Here is a 22925-nt window from a genome sequence, read left to right on the forward strand (position 1 = left end):
CGTCCATACACAATCTGGAAAGGGGTTTGTCCTGTGGCAGCATGGGTATGGTTGTTGTAGGCGAACTCTGCCCAAGGCAGGAGAGAAGTCCAGTTATTCCCTTTTTCGGAGATAAAACTGCGGAGGAAAGTTTTAAGAGTGCGGTTCGTGCGCTCCGTCTGACCATTAGTCTGGGGGTGAAAGGCCGTGGATAAATTTAATTGGACCCCAAATTTTCTGCAAAGGGCACGCCAAAAACGAGCCGTGAACTGTGGCCCTCGATCCGATACGATACTCTGTGGTAGACCGTGAACCCGGAAGACGTGTGTAGTGAACAGGAGTGCGAGTTCAGGTGCAGAGGGCAGCTTAGGCAAGGGTACCAGGCGAATCATCTTAGAAAAACGGTCTACCGTTACCCAAATCACCGTATTACCCTCCGAGGGGGGCAGATCCACTACAAAGTCCGTGGCTATGTGGGACCATGGTTCCACGGGAATAGGCAGCGGCTGCAGGAGGCCCCAGGGCCGACCACTAGGCGGTTTTTGCCGGGCACATACTGGGCATGAGTCAACATATACTCGGACATCTTGTCGCATTCGAGGCCACCAGTAATAGCGGCTAAGCAGGTCGAGCGTCCTCTTCCTGCCGGCGTGACCCCCTGAAAGTGAGTCATGGGCCCAAGCTAACACCCTTCTTCGGTCTTTGTGGGAAACCACCACTTGTCCTAGGGTGGAGACTGTGGTACTAGCTAACTGGATTTTAGCGGGATCAATAATGTGTTGTGGGAGGTCTTCCTTTTCCTCCTGAAGTTCATAACGGGAGAGCGCGTCAGCCCGTACATTCTTCAAGGCGGGTCGGTACTTCAGAATGAAATTAAAACGGTTAAAGAAAAGGGACCATCGTGCTTGTCGAGGATTAAGACGTTGGGCTTGATTAAGGAACTCCAGGTTCTTGTGATCTGTATAAATTGTAACCGGATGAAGAGAGCCCTCCAACCACTGTCTCCATTCCTCCAGCGCAAGTTTGACAGCCAGCAACTCCTTATCCCCAATACCGTAATTGCACTCGGCTGAGGAGAACTTCTTAGAAAAATAGGAGCAGGGTAGGAGATGTCCGGAGTTAGAGACTTGTGAGAGGACCGCTCCTACAGCAATGTTAGAGGCATCGACCTCGACAAAGAATGGCCGTGTTGGATCTGGGTGACGTAAACAGGTATCCTGGAGGAACGCCTTCTTCAATTGTTCGAAAGCCTCACAAGCTCCCTCAGGCCAAAGGCGAGTGTTTGCCCCTTTCCGAGTTAGCGCGGTTAAAGGTGCCACCAAGCGAGAGTACTGAGGAATAAAGTGTCTATAGAAGTTAGCAAACCCCAAAAAGCGTTGTAATGCTTTTAACCCCTCAGGTCGGGGCCACTTCCTGATGGCGGATACCTTGCTGGGGTCCATCCGGAAACCCGTAGAAGACACTATAAACCCGAGGAAGGGTAATGACTCTTGTTCAAAGAGACATTTTTCGAACTTAGCATACAAATGGTGGTCTCATAAAATCTGGAGTACTTGTCTCACATGTTGCCGATGGGAAGCAAGATCCGGGGAGTGTATAAGAACGTCGTCCAAATAGACGATCAAGCAGGAATGCAATAAGTCTCGCAGAACCTCATTCATCAAGTGCTGGAATACAGCGGGAGCATTGCACAGTCCAAACGGCATTACTAGATATTCATAATGGCCGTCCCGGGTGTTGAACGCCGTCTTCCATTTGTCCCCGGGGCGGATTCGAACCAGATTATATGCGCCGCGGAGGTCCAATTTAGTGAAGACTTGGGCTCCTTGGAGTCTGTCCAACAACTCCGGAATGAGGGGAAGCGGGTACTGGTTCTTCTTGGTGATAGCATTGAGGCCACGGTAATCAATGCAAGGCCGCAAGCCTCCGTCCTTTTTGGCAACAAAAAAGAAACCTGCTCCGGCGGGAGACTTGGAAGGGCGTATGAAGCCCTTAGCCAGATTCTCGGAGATATATTCGGACATGGCCCGGGTCTCTGGCTGAGACAAAGGATAAACTCGTCCCCGGGGGGGAGTAGTACCTGGAAGCAACTCTATTGCACAGTCAAAAGGTCGGTGTTGCGGTAACAATTCCGCTTTTTCCTTGGAAAAGACATCCTGAAAATCAGCATACGGAGCCGGTAATACCGGTACGGTGTGGGCCAGCGGAATCCGTTGGAATCTTTTCGCTTGGAGACAAGATTGGAAACACTCCGAACTCCACTGGATAATCTGAAAATCTTTCCAGCGAATCACAGGAGAGTGTTTCTGAAGCCAGGGTAACCCGAGAACTACCGGATGTACAGCTCTCTCCAACACTAGCAAGGAAATCTCCTCTGTGTGTAACAAGCCCGTCTGCAAAATCAACGGGACGGTCTCGGTGGAGATGCACCCTGATAAAGGAGTACCCTGAATGGAAGTTATCCGCAAGGCAGGAGTCCTAGGTCGCGTAGAGAGATTCAACTGTTGCACCAACTCTTTAGTAATGAAGTTGCCTCCAGCCCCGGAGTCAACTAGGGCTTGCATGAGGAAGGAACCACCTGGATATTCCAAGGTTACCGGTATAGTACATTGAGGAGCAGCGCTAAGGCAGCCTAGGGGACACTCCTCCCTTACACCTAGGCGCGGGAGTTTTCCGCCCGTTCTTTACACTGGGCAAGGTAATGGCCCTTTCCTCCACAGTACAGGCACAGTCTTAAGTCCCGGCGTCGCTGCCTTTCCTCGGGTGATAAAGACGAACGACCCACTTGCATGGGCTCGTCAGAGACAGTTGCAGGTGAAGATGTAGGTCCTCGCGACCCCGAACTTGAATACGAGGACCTGGGAGTCACAGACGTCGAACGTCGGAAAGGGCGCCCCTCTTTCGCCCTCTGCTGCAAACGCCGATCAATTCGACCTGCTAAGTCAATCAGGGAACTCAGGGTCTCCGGCAGGTCCCGAGCCGCTAGCTCATCCTTAATACGACCGGCTAAGCCCTCCAGGAACACCCCCCGGAGGGCCTCATCCTGCCAGCCTACCTCGTGGGCGAGGGTGCGAAAATCCAAAGCGTAGTCTGCCAAGGTCCGTGACCCTTGCCGGAGCTGAAGTAACTCTGAAGTAGCGGAAGCCTGTCAGCACGACAGGCTTCCGCTACTTCAGAGTGGCTCATCAAAGGCCGCTTTGAACTCTTCCACAAAGCGATTCAAGTCCCCCAGTGCAGGTTCATTATTCTCCCACATGGGGGAAGCCCAATTCAGGGCCCGTCCGTCCAGAAGGGCAAAAATGTACGCCACCTTGGTGCCATCCGTAGGAAACTGGTTGGGCAGTAGTGCAAAGCGCACATAACATTGATTTAAGAACCCTCGACATGCCTTGGCATCCCCGGCATAGCGAGAGGGCACTGGGAGCTGCGTAGGGGACTGGAGGGTTACCAGTGGTGCAGGAACAGGTGCCGGTACTGGAACGGGCACGGGCGGCTCGGTATCCATGCGAGACGCCAGCCGCTCTACTGTAGCAGCCAAGGAATCCAGGACTTGCTGTTGCTGAACCAACCGCTGGGCCAAACCCGGAATGGCCTGTAGCCCGGCGAGGTCTGCCGGATCCATGGCCTTGCAAACTGTTGTGCTGGAGACAATCCGGATGTGGATCCTTGGGCCGACTGGCCCGAGGGAACAGTCGGTAGGCAGAACTCCCACTGGGCAATAGGATCTTCACCTGGAAACCCGAGACTCCTCCAGAGGAGCTGTGGGAGCCCGGGTTGCTAGGACTTAGGAGACTTCGCCCTGGAAGCCCGAGGTCCCCCCAGGAGGAGCCCGTAGGGACCCGGACCGCTGGGACTTAGGCGAGAACGAAGAAACCCAGGAGTGGAATCCGGACTGGAGTCTGGGCAGGCAGCGAGCAAGCAGAAGTCGGGGTCACGAACCGAGGTCAGGGCAGGCTGAAGATAAGCAGGGTCAAAACTACGAACCGGAGTCAAGGCAGGAAACAGGCAAGCGGAGTCAGGTAATCCGTGGTCAAGGCAGGTAGCAGGCAAGCGGAGTCAGGCAGAGCGGAGTCAGGCAGGTAACAGGCAAGCGGAGTCAGGCAAACCGTGGTCAAGGCAGGTAGCAGGCAAGCGGAGTCAGGCAATCAGAGGTCAAGGCAGGTAGCAGGCAAGCGGAGTCAGGCAGAGCGGAGTCAGGCAGGTAACAGGCAAGCGGAGTCAGGCAATCAGAGGTCAAGGCAGGCAGCAGGCAAGCGGAGTCAGGCAGAGCGGAGTCAGGCAGGTAACAGGCAAGCGGAGTCAGGCAAACCGTGGTCAAGGCAGGTAGCAGGCAAGCGGAGTCAGGCAATCAGAGGTCAAGGCAGGCAGCAGGCAAGCGGAGTCAGGCAGAGCGGAGTCAGGCAGGTAACAGGCAAGCGGAGTCAGGTAATCCGTGGTCAAGGCAGGTAGCAGGCAAGCGGAGTCAGGCAGGTAACAGGCAATCCAGGAACGCAACTTAGAACTACCGGAAGTAGTGAACCTCGTTGCAAGGCAAAGAAGAGAAGGAACTGCAGGGCTTAAATAGCCCTGCAGCGTCTGACGTCAAAGAAGGGAGGAGCCGGGTTTTCCCGCGCTGGTCCCTTTAAAACGGGAGGTCAGCCGCGCGCGCGCGCCTGGGGGCGGGGCTGGCCGCGAGAGCACGCCAGCGGCAGCTTGGGAGCCGGCGCATGGCGCCCGAAGGCCCTGCAGGCCCGCGGAGGACCGAAACGGCTGGGGGAAGCGGCGGCCGGGGTCCTGAGGCCGCGGAACGCGGCAGCTCCCCGGGACCCGGGAAGAAGGTAAGGTCTCGGGCGCCACCGTGGCGACCGAGACCGCAACACTTTTGGCTAAAATAGCTTCTTTCACCTCCCCTTTTAACCATGCCGGTAATCGTTTTGCCTTCTTTCCTCCTTTCTTAATGTGTGGAATACATCTGGACTGTGCTTCTAGAATGGTATTTTTTAACAATGACCACGCCTCTTGCACACTTTTTACTTTTGTAGCTGCTCCTTTCAGTTTTTTTCTAACAATTTTTCTCATTTTATCAAAGTTTCGCTTTTGAAAGTTTAGCACGAGAGCTGTGGATTTGCTTACTGTCCCCCTTCCAGTCATTAAATCAAATTTGATCATATTATGATCACTATTGCCAAGTGGCCCCACCACCGTTACCTCTCTCACCAAGTCCTGTGCTCCACTGAGAATTAGATCTAAAATTGCTCCCTCTCTCTCGTCGGTTCCTGAACCAATTGCTCCATAAAGCTATCATTTATTCCATCCAGGAACGTTATCTCTCTAGCGTGACCCGATGCCAATGTTTGTCAGAGTGTGTGTGCATGTGTGAGAGAGAGCATGTCAATGTGTGTCAGAGTGTGTGTGCGTGTGTGAGAGAGCATGCCAATGTGTGTGAGAGAGAGCATGCCAATGTGTGTCAGTGTGTGTGCGCGTGTGTGAGAGAGCATGCCAATGTGTGTCAGAGTGTGCGCGCGTGTGTGAGAGAGCATGCCAATGTGTGTCAGTGTGTGCGTGTGTGTGTGAGAGAGAGCATGCCAATGTGTGTCAGTGTGTGCGTGCGTGTGTGAGAGAGAGCATGTCAAGTGTGTGTCAGTGTGTGTGCGCGTGTGTGAGAGAGAGCATGCCAATGTGTGTCAGAGTGTGTGTGCGTGTGTGAGAGAGCATGCCAATGTGTGTCAGTGTGTGCGCGTGTGTGAGAGAGAGCATGCCAATGTGTGTCAGAGTGTGTGTGCATGTGTGAGAGAGAGCATGTCAATGTTTGTCAGAGTGTGTGCGTGTGTGTGAGAGAGAGCATGCCAATGTGTGTCAGTGTGTGTGCACGTGTGTGAGAGAGAGTATGCCAATGTGTGTCAGTGTGTGCGTGCGTGTGTGAGAGAGAGCATGTCAAGTGTGTGTCAGTGTGTGCGCGCGTGTGTGAGAGAGAGCATGCCAATGTGTGTCAGAGTGTGTGTGCGTGTGTGAGAGAGCATGCCAATGTGTGTCAGTGTGTGCGCGTGTGTGAGAGAGAGCATGCCAATGTGTGTCAGTGTGTGTGTGTGTATGAAAGAGGAGAGAGATTGTGTGCATAGCGCCATCCCCACTAATTGATGTTAATCTCAGAGTGACTGTAAATCTCAAAGGTTCCCAGGTAATGTTGACCAGAGCTCATCAGGAGTTGCAGTCTCTGGAGGCCAATCACTAAAGTCCATTATATTAGCCACAGGGCCCTTTCCTGTGCTTCAGATTGGGTGCAGATGATGAGGAAATCTGTGTTTAATAGTGACAAACGTATACCCACAGGCTTCAGGGCACTGGAGGACACCACCTGTATCAGTGCAACCTGGGAGGGGCCCCGTAGCTGACCTTTCCAGCACTTGCAGTACAGAGGAGGACGAGGAACCACTATTTATTTATTTAACTCTTTTCTATACCGACATTCTTGAACAAAGTATCAAATCTCATCGGTTTACAGTGAACTGGGGGGGGGGGGGGGGGGGTTAACAACAACGAAAAGAGAGAACTTACAAAAAACAAGGTATTGTATCAACTTGGGGAACTGAGCGAATAGGAAGCACAGATTTACAACAACTAATAGGTGAGGAGAGTTACTGTATGTGTCAGGGTCACATGCAGAGGACACTGGAGCATAGTACTGGCGTAGCTAGATAAATAGATAATTATATACATTTAGATTTATATAAACGAGTGAATGTGCTGCAATAGCAGCGTAAGCCGTGCTTAAGTAGAGATACCAAAATGGATGGGGTGGTGACTTTCCAGTCCTAGGGGTTTAGGAGGGGTGGAAGAGAGAGGGTGTGGAAGGTGTAGGAGGTTAAGAGAAGGCGTGATGGAACAGCCAGGTTTTGAGTTTTTTCTTAAAGGTCAGTAAGCAGGGTTCCTGTCTGAGGTCAGGGGGCATGGTATTCCAGATGGAGGGCCCTGCTGTGGAGAAGGCGCGGACCCTGGTGGATATACGAGTTGTGGATTTGGGAGTGGGGGTGAAGAGGGTACTTTTATAGACTTCTCTTTGAGGTCTTTTGGAAGTGTGTAGACGTAATGGGTCGAGCGAGTGCTGATTAAGTATGGTCTTGTGGATAATGGTGAGAGATTGTGGAAACAATGGTCTTGTGGACAATGGTGAGAGATTGTGGAAGCAATGCATTCGTTACTTTCTCTTCCAGGTCTCTCTGAAGTTTTCCGAGGAGCAGCAGCTTCCAGGTCAGAAGGTGGATCTGAGGCTGCAAGCGGCCCCACGCTCTCTGTGTGCTGTCCGAGCTGTGGATCAGAGTGTCCTCTTGGCTCAACCGGAGGCCGAACTGTCCAGCGAGACGGTGAGTGTCCAGGGGGTAAGAGGCAAAGAGAGAGGCAGGGAGAGAGAAATACAAAATGGAAGAGAGGAAGAAAGGGAGAGAGACAAACAGGATGGAGGAAGAGAGGGAACTTGGGAGCGAGGCTGCTTAAGGAATGCAGGGCTCCTCTCCTCCCTCTCCTCCTCCTCCTCCTCCATACCTCAACCCCTTAACCTTGGAGGTCGTATTTGGTGCCTCTCTCGCCTTCTCTACACATCCAAAACGTTGCTAAGGTGTGTGGTGTCTTCCTCTCTGACATCACTAAAATCCCTCCCTCCCTTCCTCTCGTTATTGTCACTGGCGAGGAGGAAATCGTGATCTGCAATTATTGAAACTCGAACAACGTTGGATCTACAGAGTGAAAACTGTACATCCAGATGGCCTAAATGCTGATCTAAATTTACAAGTTTCTTTAGGATAAAAATTTGTCCTCAGAAAATATAATATAGTCCGTCTAAGACTTCACAAAAAAATGTTTTTGACAGCAATTATTCTCTTGCATTGGCTCAGGCACGCATTAAGGGTTGGTTTGCTTGAGTGAGGGGATTTGCACAAGAGTTTCAGTAGTTGAGCGGAGGCACCGAGTAGGATGGAAGAGAAGATACAGGGGGTGCCAGGCCATGTAAAGCCTTGGAAACCAGCATAAGGATCTTAAACCTTATCCTCCAAGAGACAGGAAGCCAATGAAGTCAAGTAAAACAGCAGAAATATGGTCCATGCAACAAAGAATGGGAAAAGAGTGGAGCAGCAGAGTTTTGGATACAAAGCCCTGTAGGAACGGGAGATTTCTAGAAATGCAAGGTAAAGAGAGTGAGGGAAGGTGAAGGGGAGGAAGAGACACGATGGGGACAGAGAGGTGGGGAGGGCAGAAGATTTCCTGTCATGCCTTGCTCTTCCTCTTTTCTTACAGATTTATGGGCTGTTCCCGTTACTGAGCCGAGGCTGGTACCCCTGGCAGGTGGACGAGTACGTGCCCGATCCCTGCTGGGGCTCAGCCTGGCATGCATCCTGGGTGGACGTCTTCAGCCTCTTCAAGGTATCAACTCCATCTTTACTCTGCCAGTTCCCCTCTGACCCTTCTCTCCTTCCCAACACTGTGTCCCATTCTCAAGTTATCCATCACCTTTCAGCACTATACACCCCTCGCCCTACAACAATGTGACAGCACTATACACCCCTCGCACTACAACAAGGTGACAGCACTATATACCCCCAACCATACAAAGTGACAGCACTATACCCCCATTCCTACAACAAGGTGACAGCATTATACCCCCAGCCATACAAAGTGACAGCACTATACACCTTCCAGCCCTACACCAAGATGAGAGCACTATACCCCCATTCCTACAACAAAGTGACAGCACTATACACCCATTCTTACAACAAGGTGACAGCACTATACACCCATTCTTACAACATGACAGCACTATACCCCCAGCCATACAAAGTGACAGCACTATACCCTCATTCCTACAACAATGTGACAGCACTATACCCTCATTCTTACAACAATGTGACAGCACTATACCCCCAGCAATACAAAGTGACAGCACTATACCCCCATTCCTACAACAAGGTGATAGCACTATACACCCATTCTTACAACAAGGTTATAGCACTATACCCCTAGCCATACAAAGTGACAGCACTATACCCCCATTCCTACAACAAGGTGACAGCACTATACACCCATTCTTACAACAAGGTGACAGCACTATACCCCCAGCCATACAAAGTGACAGCACTATATCCTCATTCCTACAACAATGTGACAGCACTATAACCCCATTCTTACAACAAGGTGACAGCACTATACCCCCAGCCATACAATGTGACAGCACTATACCCCCATTCCTACAACAATGTGACAGCACTATACACCCATTCTTACAACAAGGTGACAGCACTATATCCCCAGCCATACAAAGTGACAGCACTATACCCCCATTCCTACAAGGTGACAGCACTATACCCTCATTCCTACAACAATGTGACAGCACTATACCCCATTCCTACAACAATGTGACAGCACTATACCCCCAGCCATACAACGTGACAGCACTATACCCCATTCCTACAACAATGTGATAGCACTATACCCCATTCCTACAACAATGTGACAGCACTATACCCCCAGCCATACAACGTGACAGCACTATACCCCATTCCTACAACAAGGTGACAGCACTATACACTCACAGCCCCACAAAGTGACAGCACTATACCCCATTCCTACAACAAGGTGACAGCACTATACACCCCCAGCCCCACAAAGTGACAGCACTATATAGCCACAATGCTATAATGAGGTGTCAGCAATATAAGGAGGACTCCTTTTTACCCAATTGCTTCACTGCTTCTTCCTGTCACTGATTTTTGTTTCCCTTTTCTGGTTTCTCTTTTCCTTCTAATTCAGGAAATGGGTTTAAAACTTTTTACTAACCGTGATGTGAAAAAGAGCAGTGGTTCAGTCACTTGTCCCCCGTACATCACGTCCACAACGCACACAACCACCACGTTGATCTTGGAAGGTAGGTCAGTTTGAGCTCGGGATAAAAGAGCTGGATCCAGGGTGCCCCTGATCCCTGCAGGAAAGAATAGTCTAGAAGGAGAGATCACTTTATGAAGTTCCAAATGGAAAATATTTCTTCACAAGTAGAGTGGTGGATGCATGGAGCGGCCTCTCAGGGCAGGTGGTGAAGGGAGATAAGAACAGAGGAAAGCTAGAGCTCAACTGAGAGCTATGGTATTGCACCAGAAGTGAAACTCATTCCAGTCAAGTTCTGAATTTCCATGAGGGAGGTTGTTCATGATGGGCTCCCTGCTGCGCTGTGAATGGGAAGCAATAATGCATGCACTTTCTACAGGGACTTGGCCTATGACCACCACTACATCCCAACCTTCAACAATGGCCACGATGCCATTCAGGACAACGATGGTTACAACACAGACCCAGCCCAGCTCCTCCATCCAGGAGAGAGTGCGGACCTACTTTCCTGAGACCTGGATATGGGATCTCATCCCAGTGGGGTAAGTGCCCTCAGACCTGGAGATGGGATCTCATTTTGGTATGGTAAGAGCCTTCAGACCTGGAGATGGGGGCCTCATCTCAGTGGGGTAAGAGCCCTCAGACCTGGATATGGGATCTCACCCTGGTGGGATAACTGCCCTCAGATCTGGAGATGGGCTCTCATCCCAGTGGGGTAAGTGCCCTCAGACCTGGAGATGGGATCTCATCTCAGTGGGGTAAGAGCCCTCAGACCTGGATATGGGATCTCATCCTGGTGGGATAACTGCCCTCAGACCTGGAGATGGGATCTCATCTCAGTGGGGTAAGAGCCCTCAGATCCAGAGATGGGATCTCATCCCAGTAGGATAACAGCCTTCAGACCTGGAGATGGGATCTCATCCCAGCGGGGTAAGTGCCCTCAGACCTAGAAATGGGATATAATTCAGGTAGGGTACAAGCCTTCAGTCCTGGATAGGGGATCTTATCTTGGTGGGGTAGGGGCCCTCAGATCTGAAGATGGGATCATGTCCCAGTAGGGTAAGAGCCCTCAGACCTGGAGATGGGGGGGTCTCATCTCAGTAGGGTAAGAACCCTCAGACCTGGAGATGGGATCTCATCCTGGTGGGGTAAGAGCCTTCAGACCTGGAGATGGGGGTCTCATCTCAGTGGGGTAAGAGCCCTCAGACCTGGAGATGGGGGTCTCATCTCAGTGGGGTAAGAGCCCTCAGACCTGGATAGGGGATCTTAACTTGGTGGGGTACGAGCCCTCAGATCTGAAGATGGGATCATGACCCAGTAGGGTAAGAGCCCTCAGACCTGGAGATGGGGGGGTCTCATCTCAGTGGGGTAAGTGCCCTCAGACCTGGAGATGGGATCTCATCTCAGTGGGGTAAGAGCCCTCAGACCTGGAGATGGGGGGTCTCATCCCAGTGGGGTAAGAGCCCTCAGACCATGAGATGGGATCTCATCTCACTTTCTTCCCTCTTCTCAGAGAAATATCCAGAGTTGTTTACTTATTCCAATATGTACAAAACGTTTAGAAGTGAAGCCCAGGGAGATAAAGCAGCTCATCTGAGATTACAGAAACAGGGACAGAGCCCGGGTTTAGTCCAGTAATTGTGGGACATTCTCTGCCTGGTTGGATCTCTCTGGTATTTCTATGTTGTGTATTTTTTTGTTAGTATCTCCGGTAAAAAATCAGCTGTGCTCACCGTCCCTGACACCATCACGGAGTGGAAGGCCTCCATGTTCTGCACGGCAGATATCGGCTTTGGGCTTTCACCAACAGCAACTCTCACAGTCTTTAAACCCTTCTTCGTGGAAGTGACACTGCCATACTCCGTGGTCAGAGGGGAGATCGCCACCATAATAGCCACCGTGTTCAACTACCTGCACAACTGCATCAAGGTGAGGGACAGGATATCACCACAGGGTCACCTGACCTATGGTACAGCAACCTCCAGCCGACTGACCCAGTGCATCATAAAAAGGGACAGGTAATGACCCTAGGGTCACTTGGCCTATGGTACAGCAACCTCCAGCCGACTGACCCAGTGCATCATAAAAAGGGACAGGTAATGACCCTAGGGTCACTTGGCCTATGGTACAGCAACCTCCAGCTGACTGACCCAGTGCATCATGAAAAGGGACAGGTAATGACCCTAGGGTCACTTGGCCTATGGTAAAGCAACCTCCAGCCGATTGACCCAGTGCATCATGAAAAGGGACAGGTAATGACCCTAGGGTCACCTGACCTGTGGTACAGCAACCTCCAGCCGACTGACCCAGTGCATCATGAAAAGGGACAGGTATTGACCCTAGGGTCACTTGGCCTATGGTACAGCAACCTCCAGCCGACTGACCCAGTGCATCATGAAAAGGGACAGGTAATGACCCTAGGGTCACTTGGCCTATGGTACAGCAACCTCCAGCTGACTGACCCAGTGCATCATGAAAAGGGACAGGTAATGACCCTAGGGTCACTTGGCCTATGGTACAGCAACCTCCAGTTGACTGACCCAGTGCATCATGAAATGGGACAGGTATTGACCCTAGGGTCACTTGGCCTATGGTACAGCAAATTCCCACTAGCTGATGCCCTGCATCAAGGTGAGGGGAAGACTGTGAGTGCAGTTGCCTTACATAGTGCATCATGAGAGCGGCACGACACAGGTCACCAGTCTCCTGACCTCACACTGTTGGATTCTTTGCAGGTCCAAGTTACTCTAGGAGACTCCTCAGACTTCCTGGTGTCTCTGTGTCCCACCTGTTCCTATTCCAGCTGTCTCTGCTCCGATGGCTCTGCAACTTTCTCCTGGAACATCACAGCTACGACGCTGGGTGAGATGGGCAGGGACGTGAGGGCATGGATGACCGTACACTGCCTCCCCCCCACAGGCAGCAACACTGTGACCTCATCACATCCTTCCCTCACCCCCCACGACAGTGGCACTCTATGATTACTCTGTGAACTCCCATTGACCCTTCCCTCATGCTGGACGAGTCTGTCTCTTCCCCTGTGCCCTACTCTCACATGCAGGAGAATGTCCATCAGTTCAGCTGTCAAACACCACTCAATCCTCATCCCCACCTTCCACTGATTCCTCCCCAATCTCAGCAGTAGCCCCACAGTGCCCCCATGTGAATGAAGGTGCAAGATGCAGCTCTCCCCAAAGTCCCCAGACGGTAATGGTACCCCTGAATCTCGGTGGTGAGTTTGATCATTTGTTTGTGCTCTCTGGAGGATGGGAAAGGGATGTCTCTGAAATGCTGCTGTCTCTCCCTCTCCCTTTCCCCCAGGGGAGGTGAACCTGACTGTCAGCACTGAGGCTCTGAGTACCCGGGAAACCTGTGCTGGACAGCAGACGGTGGTGCCAGAGCGAGGCCGGACAGACACCTTGATCAAAGCCCTCCTTGTCCGGGTTAGTAACCGTGGATCACTCACCTCCTTCCAGGGACCACCACTGGCAGCACCAAAAGGAACCAAAAACTGGAATCTGATTGGCTGTTGCTGACTGCTTTTGTGATGTCATAGACACCTGTTGTGAGGTCAGAAACCCCTAATCTTCAGCATCGGCCACAAAGAATCCACCCTGAGAGAGTCCAAGCCCAGAGCTCAGGTTCTAACAACCTCAGCTTCAACCGTAGGGCTCCCAGATTTCAGAACAAGATCAAGTCATCATGACTGGGAAATAAAGGCCCTGTGTAGTAATAGCCAATGGCTGCTGTCTGTGTGTGTCTCTGCTCTGTGACTCCCTGTGGATGCTGACTGTGTATTCCTGTTCTACGACTCCCTGTGGATGCTGACTGTGTATTCCTGTTCTACGACTCCCTGTGGATGCTGACTGTGTGTCTCTGTTCTGCGACTCCCTGTGGATGCTGACTGTGTGTCTCTGTTCTGCGACTCCCTGTGGATGCTGACTATGTGTCTCTGTACTGCGACTCCCTGTGGATGCTGACTGTGTGTGTCTCTTCTCTGCTGCTATCTGTTGATGCTGACTGTGTATTCCTGTTCTGCGACTCCCTGTGGATGTTGACTGTGTATTCCTGTTCTACGACTCCCTGTGGATGCTGACTGTTTGTCTCTGTTCTGCGAGTTCCTGTGAAAGCTGACTCTGTGTCTCTGTTCTGCAACTCCCTGTGAAAGCTGAATGTGTGTCTCTGTTCTGCGACTCCCTGTGGATGCTGACTGTGTGTGTCTCTGTTCTGCGAGTCCCTGTGGATGCTGACTGTGTGTGTCTCTGTTCTGCAACTCCCTTTGGATGCTGACTGTGTATTCCTGTTCTGCGACTCCCTGTGGATGCTGACTGTGTGTGTCTCTTCTCTGCTGCTATGTGTTGATGTTGACTGTGTATTCCTGTTCTGCGACTCCCTGTGAATGTTGACTGTGTATTCCTGTTCTATGACTCCCTGTGGATGCTGACTGTGTGTCTCTGTTCTGCGAGTTCCTGTGAAAGCTGACTGTGTGTCTCTGTTCTGTGACTCCCTGTGGATGCTGACTGTGTGTCTGTTCTGCGACTCCCTGTGAAAGCTGAATGTGTGTCTCTGTTCTGCGACTCCCTGTGGATGCTGACTGTGTGTGTCTCTGGTGACTCCCTGTGGATGCTGACTGTGTGTTTCTGTTCTGCAAATCCCTGTCGATTCTGACTGTGTGCATCTCTGTTCCATGACTCCCTGTGGATTGCTGACTGTGTGTGTGTGTGTGTGTGTGTGTGTTCTGCAACTCCTTGCAGATGCTGACCTTGTGTGCCTCTGCTTTGTGACAACCTGCAGATACTGAATGTGTGTGTCGCTGTTCTGTGACTTCCTGCAGATGCTGACTGTTTGTTCCTGTTCTGCTACTCCCTGTGGATGCTGACTGTGTGCATCTCTGTCTGTGAGTCCCTGCAGATGCTGACTGTGTGTCTCTGCTCTGCGACTCTCTGTGGTGGCTGACTGTGTGTGTCTGTTCTGAGACTCCCTGTGGTGGCTGACTGTGTGTGTCTGTTCTGAGACTCCCTGTGGTGGCTGACTGTGTGTGTCTCTGCTGTGTGACTCCCCGTGGATGCTGTATATGACTCTTTTCTTCAACTCCCTGTGGATGCTGACCTTGTGTGTCTCTGCTCTGCGACTCCTTGCAGATGCTGATTAGGTGCATCTCTGTTCTGTGAATCCCTGCAGATGCTGACTGTGTGTGTCCCTGTTTTGGGACTCCCTGTGGATGCTGACTGTGTGTCTCTGTTCTGTGACTCCCTTTATATTTCTGACTGTGTGTGTGTCTGTTGCACAATTCCTTGAGGATGCTGACCTTGTGTCTCTCTTCTCTGTGACTCTCTGCAGATGCTGACTGTGCATGTGTCTGTTCTGTGACTCCTTGTGGATGCTGACTGTGTGTGTCTCTACTTTGCGACTCCCTGGGGATGCTGATTGTGTGAGTGTCTGTTCTGTGACTCTCTGTGGATGATGACTGTATGTGGCTGTTCTGCGAGTCCCTGCAGATGCTGACTGTGTGTATCTCTGCTCTGGGACTCCTTACGGATGCTGATTGTGTGTCCCCCTGCTCTGCGACTCCCTGCAGATACTGACTGTGTGTGGGTCTGTTTTGAAACTTCATGCAGATACTGACTGTGTGTGTGTCTGTTCTGGGACTCCCTGTGGATGCTGACTGTGTATGTTTCTTCTTTGTGACTCCCTGTGGACGCTGTGTGTCTCTCTGTTCTGTGACTCCATGCAGATGCTGACTGTGTGTGTCTCTTCTCTGCAGGTGCTGGCTGTGTGTATCTCTGCACTGGGACTCACTGCAAATGCTGCCTCTGTGTATCTCTGCACTGGGACTCGCTGCAAATGCTGCCTCTGTGTATCTCTGCACTGGGACTCGCTGCAAATGCTGCCTCTGTGTATCTCTGCACTGGGACTCACTGCAAATGCTGACTCTGTGTATCTCTGCACTGGGACTCACTGTAAATGCTGCCTCTGTGTATCTCTGCACTGGGACTCACTGAAAATGCTGACTCTGTGTGTCTCTGCACTGGGACTCACTGAAAATGCTGACTATGTGTGTTTCTGCTCTATGAGTCCCTGCAAATGCTGCCTCTGTGTATCGCTGCACTGGGACTCACTGCAAATGCTGCCTCTGTGTGTCTCTGCACTGGGACTCACTGCAAATGCTGACTCTGTGTGTCTCTGCACTGGGACTCACTGCAAATGCTGACTCTGTGTGTCTCTGCACTAGGACTCACTGCAAATGCTGCCTCTGTGTGTCTGCACTGGGACTCACTGCAAATGCTGACTCTGTGTGTCTCTGCTCTGTGAGTCCCTGCAGATGCTGTCTGTGTGTATCTCTGGTTTGCAAGTCCCTGCAGATGCTAACTGCACATGTCTCTGCTCTGGCATCCCTGTGGCTGCAACCTGTGTGTGATTTCCAGTGAATTCTGCCTGTAATTTGTTGTGTAGCTGTGCATTTTTCTCTTCAACTTCACTCTTTTGCCTCCATAGCCAGAGGGAGTGTTGGTAGAGAAGAGCCACAGTTCCTTGCTGTGTCTGGAAGGTAAGAGAGGATTAGATAGCCACAGTGTGGAGGTGTGTGTGTGTGTATCTATCTGTCTAGTAAAAACCCCAATTGCATTTATTGCATGTATATGGAGGAGGCCATACCCATAACAGAATAAGCCAAAAAAATTAAACTCCCTCTCTTACTTATCGTTCAACTATTTCTTTATTCAATCTCATGCTAATTCACTTCCTTTATGTACCAAAAAGCTGAATGATAAGTAAGAGAGTGGGGTTTAATTGCTTGTTTTCAGTATATACAATATATATATATATATGTGTGTGTGGTGTAGGTAGCTGTGCCTGGTTTTGGCGTGTGTCTTCCTATAAATAAAATTATATGTGTGTGATTGTTGTAGCTACATCTGCTCTGTGTCTGCGTCTTCCTGTGTGTATATTGGTGTGTGTGTGTGTGCGCGCGTGCAGTGTCTGTGTCTTCCTGTTTGTAGATTTGTCTGTGCGTGTACATGAATCATGGTGCAGATGTGTGGTGCCCGTAGCTACATCTGGTGTGTGTCTGTATCTTCCTGTGTGTATATTGGTGTGTGTGTGTGTACGCGTGTGCACCATGGTATGGATGTGTAGTGTCTGTGTCTTCCTGTTTGTAGATTTGTCTGTGCGTGTACGTGAATCATGGTGCAGATGTGTGGTGCCCGTAGCTACATCTGGTGTGTGTCTGTATCTTCCTGTGTGTATATTGGTGTGTGTGTGTGTGTACGCGTGTGCACCATGGTATGGATGTGTAGTGTCTGTATCTTCCTGTTTGTAGATTTGTCTGTGCGTGTACGTGAATCATGGTGCAGATGTGTGGTGCCCGTAGCTACATCTGGTGTGTGTCTGTATCTTCCTGTGTGTATATTGGTGTGTGTGTGTGTGTACGCGCGTGCACCATGGTATGGATGTGTAGTGTCTGTGTCTTCCTGTTTGTAGATTTGTCTGTGCGTGTACATGAATCCATGGTGCAGATGTGTGGTGCCCGTAGCTACATCTGGTGTGTGTCTGTATCTTCCTGTGTGTATATTGGTGTATGTGTACGCGCGTGCACCATGGTATGGATGTGTAGTGTCTGTGTCTTCCTGTTTGTAGATTTGTCTGTGCGTGTACGTGAATCATGGTGCAGATGTGTGGTGCCCGTAGCTACATCTGGTGTGTATCTTTATCTTCCTGCATGTGTTTGTGGGTCTGTGGTGTATGTGTCTGTGTGTGTGTGTGATTTTGTCGGTCCATACAGGAGAGCTGAAGTTGTGCTGAGAGGAGAATGCATTGCAGATGTAGAAGAAAAGGAATTCTGCTCCATTTATTTTCGCTTTCCGTTCTGCAGGAATCGTGGTGGAGACTGTGTCTCTGGAAGTCCCTAATGATGTAGTGGAGGGGTCGGTGAGAGCTTCCATCTCGGTGCTGGGTAAGGGATTTAGTGGCACGGAGGAGGAGGGCTGCACTTGCAGTGTCTGTCATGCTGTGGTACTTAACATGCCTTTCCCAGGGTCGTACCAGAGATTCCTCCTGTCAGCGCAGATGCTGACTGTGTGTCTCTCTCTTCCATCTTTTCAGGGGACATCATGGGAACAGCTCTGCACAATCTGGATAGGCTGATTCAGATGCCCTACGGCTGTGGAGAGCAGAACATGATCACATTTGCCCCCATCATTTACGTGCTGGAGTACCTGGAGAAGACGGAACTGCTGACTGATGAGATCAGGACAAGGGCTAATGGATACTTGATAAGTGGTCAGTACATTTCATGGGGAAAACTGGGTTTGGTCAAGGACAGACTGAATCAAGGAATATTCAGTAACCCCATAATCTTATACAAGAATGACTATGCATTATAGTCCCAACAGGGAGGACTGTGGGGGGAGATTGAGCTGTCCAGAACTGTCAGTCAGTCACTGACTGTGGATTATAGAAAGACCATGAAGGAAACAGGATACTCAGAGCCATGGACACCTCAATCACACACTGACTGTGTATTATACACCGACCATGGGGGAAACAGGACACTCAGAGCCATGGACACCTCAATCAGACACTGACTGTGTATTATACACCCACCATGGGGGAAACAGGACACTCAGAGCCATGGACACCTCAATCAGACACTGACTGTGTATTATACACCCACCATGGGGGAAACAGGACACTCAGAGCCATAGACACCTCAATCAGACACTGACTGTGTATTATACACCCACCATGGGGGAAACAGGACACTCAGAGCCATGGACACCTCAATCAGACACTGACTGTGTATTATACACCCACCATGGGGGAAACAGGACACTCAGAGCCATGGACACCTCAATCAGACACTGACTGATTATTATACACCCACCATTGGGGAAACAGGACACTCAGAGCCATGGACACCTCAATCAGGCACTGACTGTGTATTATACACCCACCATGGGGGAAACAGGACACTCAGAGCCATGGACACCTCAATCAGACACTGACTGTGTATTATACACCCATCATGGGAGAAACAGGACACTCAGAGCCATGGACACCTCAATCAGACACTGACTGTGTATTATACACCCACCATGGGGGAAACAGGACACTCAGAGCCATGGACACCTCAATCAGGCACTGACTGTGTATTATACACCCACCATGGGGGAAACAGGACACTCAGAGCCATGGACACCTCAATCAGGCACTGACTGTGTATTATACACCCAGCATGGGGGAAACAGGACACTCAGAGCCATGGACACCTCAATCAGGCACTGACTGTGTATTATACACCCAGCATGGGGGAAACAGGACACTCAGAGCCATGGACACCTCAATCAGACACTGACTGTGTATTATACACCCACCATGGGAGAAACAGGACACTCAGAGCCATGGACACCTCAATCAGACACTGACTGTGTATTATACACCCACCACGAGGGAAACAGGACATTCAGGACCTTGGACAGCTCAATCAGATGCTAAGAGGTCTATATTCAGGCACAGATATAAACCTGTCTGGCTAACCTTGGGCTAACATGGACGCCCCACACATGTTATAAAATAATGTTGGCTGCGCGCACATGCACAGGATTTTTATAACCCGCGTGAGTATGTGCAGGCGGCGCACGCAAGGGGAAAGATTTTTGCAATTTCCGTGCGGCGACGCACTCTGGCCTTCCTCGGTTCCCTCCCAGTGCGCTCCAATTGAGGGAGGGAACTTCCCTACCCCACTACCTAACCTCCCTTCCCCTTCCCCTCTCCTCTCCTCCCCACCCCCTAAACCCTACCTTTTTCTTTTTTCTTTTTACCTTTGTTTCACAACTTACTTCAGCTCCTGAGCTGGCAGCCAGGTCTTCGGACAGCGGGCAGTGGCCCCCTTGCCCCACCCCTTTGGAGAAGCCCAGCACTTGTGCGCATACTGGACTTTACGCGCATGGCCAGGCCCCTTCAAAAATTGGCTCGGCACCCACAAGGCCCGAGCAGGTGTGTAAAGCCTGGAAATTACACGTGCAGGGTATTTAAAATCCAGGCTAGAATTTGGCTGAATCGGTGCTCAAATACTCATTTAGCTGGCTGACGTCTGAATATGGATCTCTGTGTGTTATAGGCTCAACAAATTATAGTGGGGGAAGAGTGTGGGGAGAAGGGGAGGGAAATGAGATACTCCAGAGCCATGCAGAACTCAGTCAGGCCCTTAAAGTGTAGGTTTATAACATCTCACGTAGTGTTAAAGCCTTTGAGTATGTCGTATACGCATGCTTTATCATGTATCTAAGTTTGCTTTAACAATTCTCAGATATGAAGTTGCATGAAGTCACAGCTGCTCCAAGGAGGGTGTAACTTGTTTGTGGTAATTTGGAAGAGCCTCTCTGTGGAGATGGTGGAGACAAGGTCAATATGTGAACTCCAGAAAGCATGGAACAAGCTCAGATGATCTCTGAGGGAGCCGTAGGGATTGTACAGCTGAGAAGGAGATGTGGGTGGGTGTGCTGGTTGGGCCACGTAGTCTTTATCTGCTAAGTTTCTATGTTTAACTGATCCATATTTTTTTAACATAAAAAAAAAAATGTGTCAAGTGTCTACTCACACCTAACTCTGTCCCCCAGAATGCCCTTCCTCGGTGTAGATAAAAAAGTGTAAGCTTTACATTTGCATGCATTGGCCCCTGATGGTTTTTCAAAACTCCATGTCCATGCATAACACAGGATTTTATTTGTGCCTTATCATTTAAAAATGACCCCTGACTGTGCATTACCTTGACCCACCATGAGGGAAATGGGACACTGGGAGTCAGGAAAATGTGTGAAATAGACTTTGTTGTGCTCTCAGGTTATCAGCGGGAGCTGACTTATAAACATCGCGATGGATCCTACAGCGCTTTCGGGGAGAGCGATGGGGATGGAAACACCTGGTAAGTGTGGCCCTTTCCAGGGACCTTTCCTGCCTCCTAGGTTAAACATTCTGTAGCTTGTCTGACTGCACAGCTATCATGTAATGTGAAGTACACACATGTCTCGCTTTCCAGACCTAGGATGCACGAACACATTAATGGAATTACTTCTGTCTGCTCTGGCTGAGGATGTGTGTAGAGGTTACGCTGCATGGATTCAGAGTTCTCACCCAGACACAGAGTACTTTGAAGGCCTCAGGCCCAACCACTGAGTGAACTCAAATTTACTGTTTTGCACTGTGAAATGCTTATGAACAGGCAAGACTCTGAGAACTGTAGTTATGCCAATAGTTCTATGGTGAGAAAGTGAGCGATTAACTGATACTAAAGCCTGAGAGGGTGAAGGTCACACAGCTGCGCCAGGAAATAAGAGTACGCAGCGAGGGAGGACATATCACTTCTCTCCCAAGCATTTGCTAGAGACTTTAGCATACACGTTGACACAATCCCCCACTCCCCCACATGCAATGTAATAACAGAAGTCCTAGCAATCCTAGGACTAAGTCAAATCATCAAAGGCCCAACGCACAAAGCAGGTCACACACTAGACCTCGTTTTTGTCAATACTGACATATGGGCTAATTACCACACAAATATAACTAATATCCCCTGGTCGGACCACTCTCTAATTGACGTCAACCTGTCTTCCAGCTGTAAACTTACAACAGAAAAAAGCCCACCTAGATCCTTCTCCTACCGGCCACCCTTCAACATAGAGACACTTCAAGAGAATCTACAAACAGTACTAACAAACATAGACCTATATAATGCAGAAAACGCCACCTCATCCTGGCTCAACATCACTAAAACAATAGCAGACAAGTTAAACTCCATGATAAAGAAAACAATAAAAACCTCAAAACACCAGAACCAATGGTACAACGACAACATCAGATCAGCCAAATGCAAACTACTGAATGCCTACCGATCACACTTAGCATACTACAAAAAACTTATCCACAACACAAAAAAAGACTTCTACTCAAAAAAAATAAATTCCAACACAACCCAAAAATGCTCTTCAATATTGTACATGGCCTAACCAAATCCTCCAATGACCAGACATCACCAACCTCCAACCTCTCAAGCAACGACTTTGCTGACTTCTTTAACGACAAAATCAAAAACCTCATAAACAACAACCTCAACAACAACACGCAAGACCCAAAAATACAAATCAATCAAACACCAAGCTGGCCCAACTTTGACCCACCATCATCACTGGAAATCCAAAATATCATCAAGAAAATGAACCCAGCTAAGCACCCGATCGATAGTATACCCATACAGATGATCAAAGCCATCGAACCATCAATAACCAAAACATAAACCGACATCATGAACCTATCCCTCACAGAAGGAAACTACCCTGACTGCCTAAAATCAGCAATTATCAAACCCATACTGAAAAAGACCAACCTTGATCCAGAAAACCCACTAAACCACAGACCCATAATAAACCTATCATTCATTGCCAAAATTATTGAAAAAATCATCCACTCTCAACTCAGTGACCACTTGGAAAGGAACAACATCCTATTTCCCATGCAATTTGGCTTCAGGAAACAACTAAACACTGAATCACTACTCCTGTCACTTAACGACACTGTGCTCAAAGGATTTGACTATGGCCACAGCTAACTTCTAGTCCTACTAGACCTATCAGCAGCCTTTGACACGGTAAACCATTCAATACTGATTGACCATCTCTCCAAAATTGGTGTAAATGAAAAAACCCTACAATAGTTCTCATCCTATCTATCACAAAGGACCTACCAGATATCAATCAACGACACCCTCTAAAAGAAAATAAACCTTGACACCGGAGTTCCCCCAAGGCTCTGCACTATCGGCGACACTCTTCAATATTTATCTTCTCCCATGTGCCACTTCCTCTCAAACCTTAAACTGACTCACTTCATATATGCTGATGACATCCAAATACTTATCCCAATACAAAACTCTCTGGAAGACACCTACAAAAAAACAGCCAATTACCTCACCAAAATAAAGCAACTACTAACCAACATGAGACTTATCCTAAACATTGATAAGACAGAAATAATCATGCTGGATAGAAAGAACAACCCTACGCACATACCACCACTCAACATAATGAAGCAAAATACAGCAATCC

At 49.7% G+C, this 22925-nt stretch overlaps 1 protein-coding gene across 1 annotated transcript in view; it reads left to right on the forward strand.

The window, feature by feature from the left end:
* Positions 1–22925, forward strand: part of LOC115078384 — a 187186-nt gene that overhangs the window by 26576 nt on the left and 137685 nt on the right. Inside the window, exons 15-25 of the mRNA XM_029581292.1 lie at positions 7170–7319; positions 8248–8373; positions 9757–9871; positions 10208–10370; positions 11532–11757; positions 12564–12690; positions 13150–13271; positions 16324–16375; positions 17699–17779; positions 17929–18105; positions 20668–20749. Of these exons, the coding sequence (XP_029437152.1) occupies positions 7170–7319; positions 8248–8373; positions 9757–9871; positions 10208–10370; positions 11532–11757; positions 12564–12690; positions 13150–13271; positions 16324–16375; positions 17699–17779; positions 17929–18105; positions 20668–20749 (1421 nt within the window). The remainder of the gene's footprint in view (positions 1–7169; positions 7320–8247; positions 8374–9756; positions 9872–10207; positions 10371–11531; positions 11758–12563; positions 12691–13149; positions 13272–16323; positions 16376–17698; positions 17780–17928; positions 18106–20667; positions 20750–22925) is intronic.

Source organism: Rhinatrema bivittatum, chromosome 16 (genome assembly GCF_901001135.1).
Source record: "Rhinatrema bivittatum chromosome 16, aRhiBiv1.1, whole genome shotgun sequence".
Classification (NCBI taxonomy): domain Eukaryota; kingdom Metazoa; phylum Chordata; class Amphibia; order Gymnophiona; family Rhinatrematidae; genus Rhinatrema; species Rhinatrema bivittatum.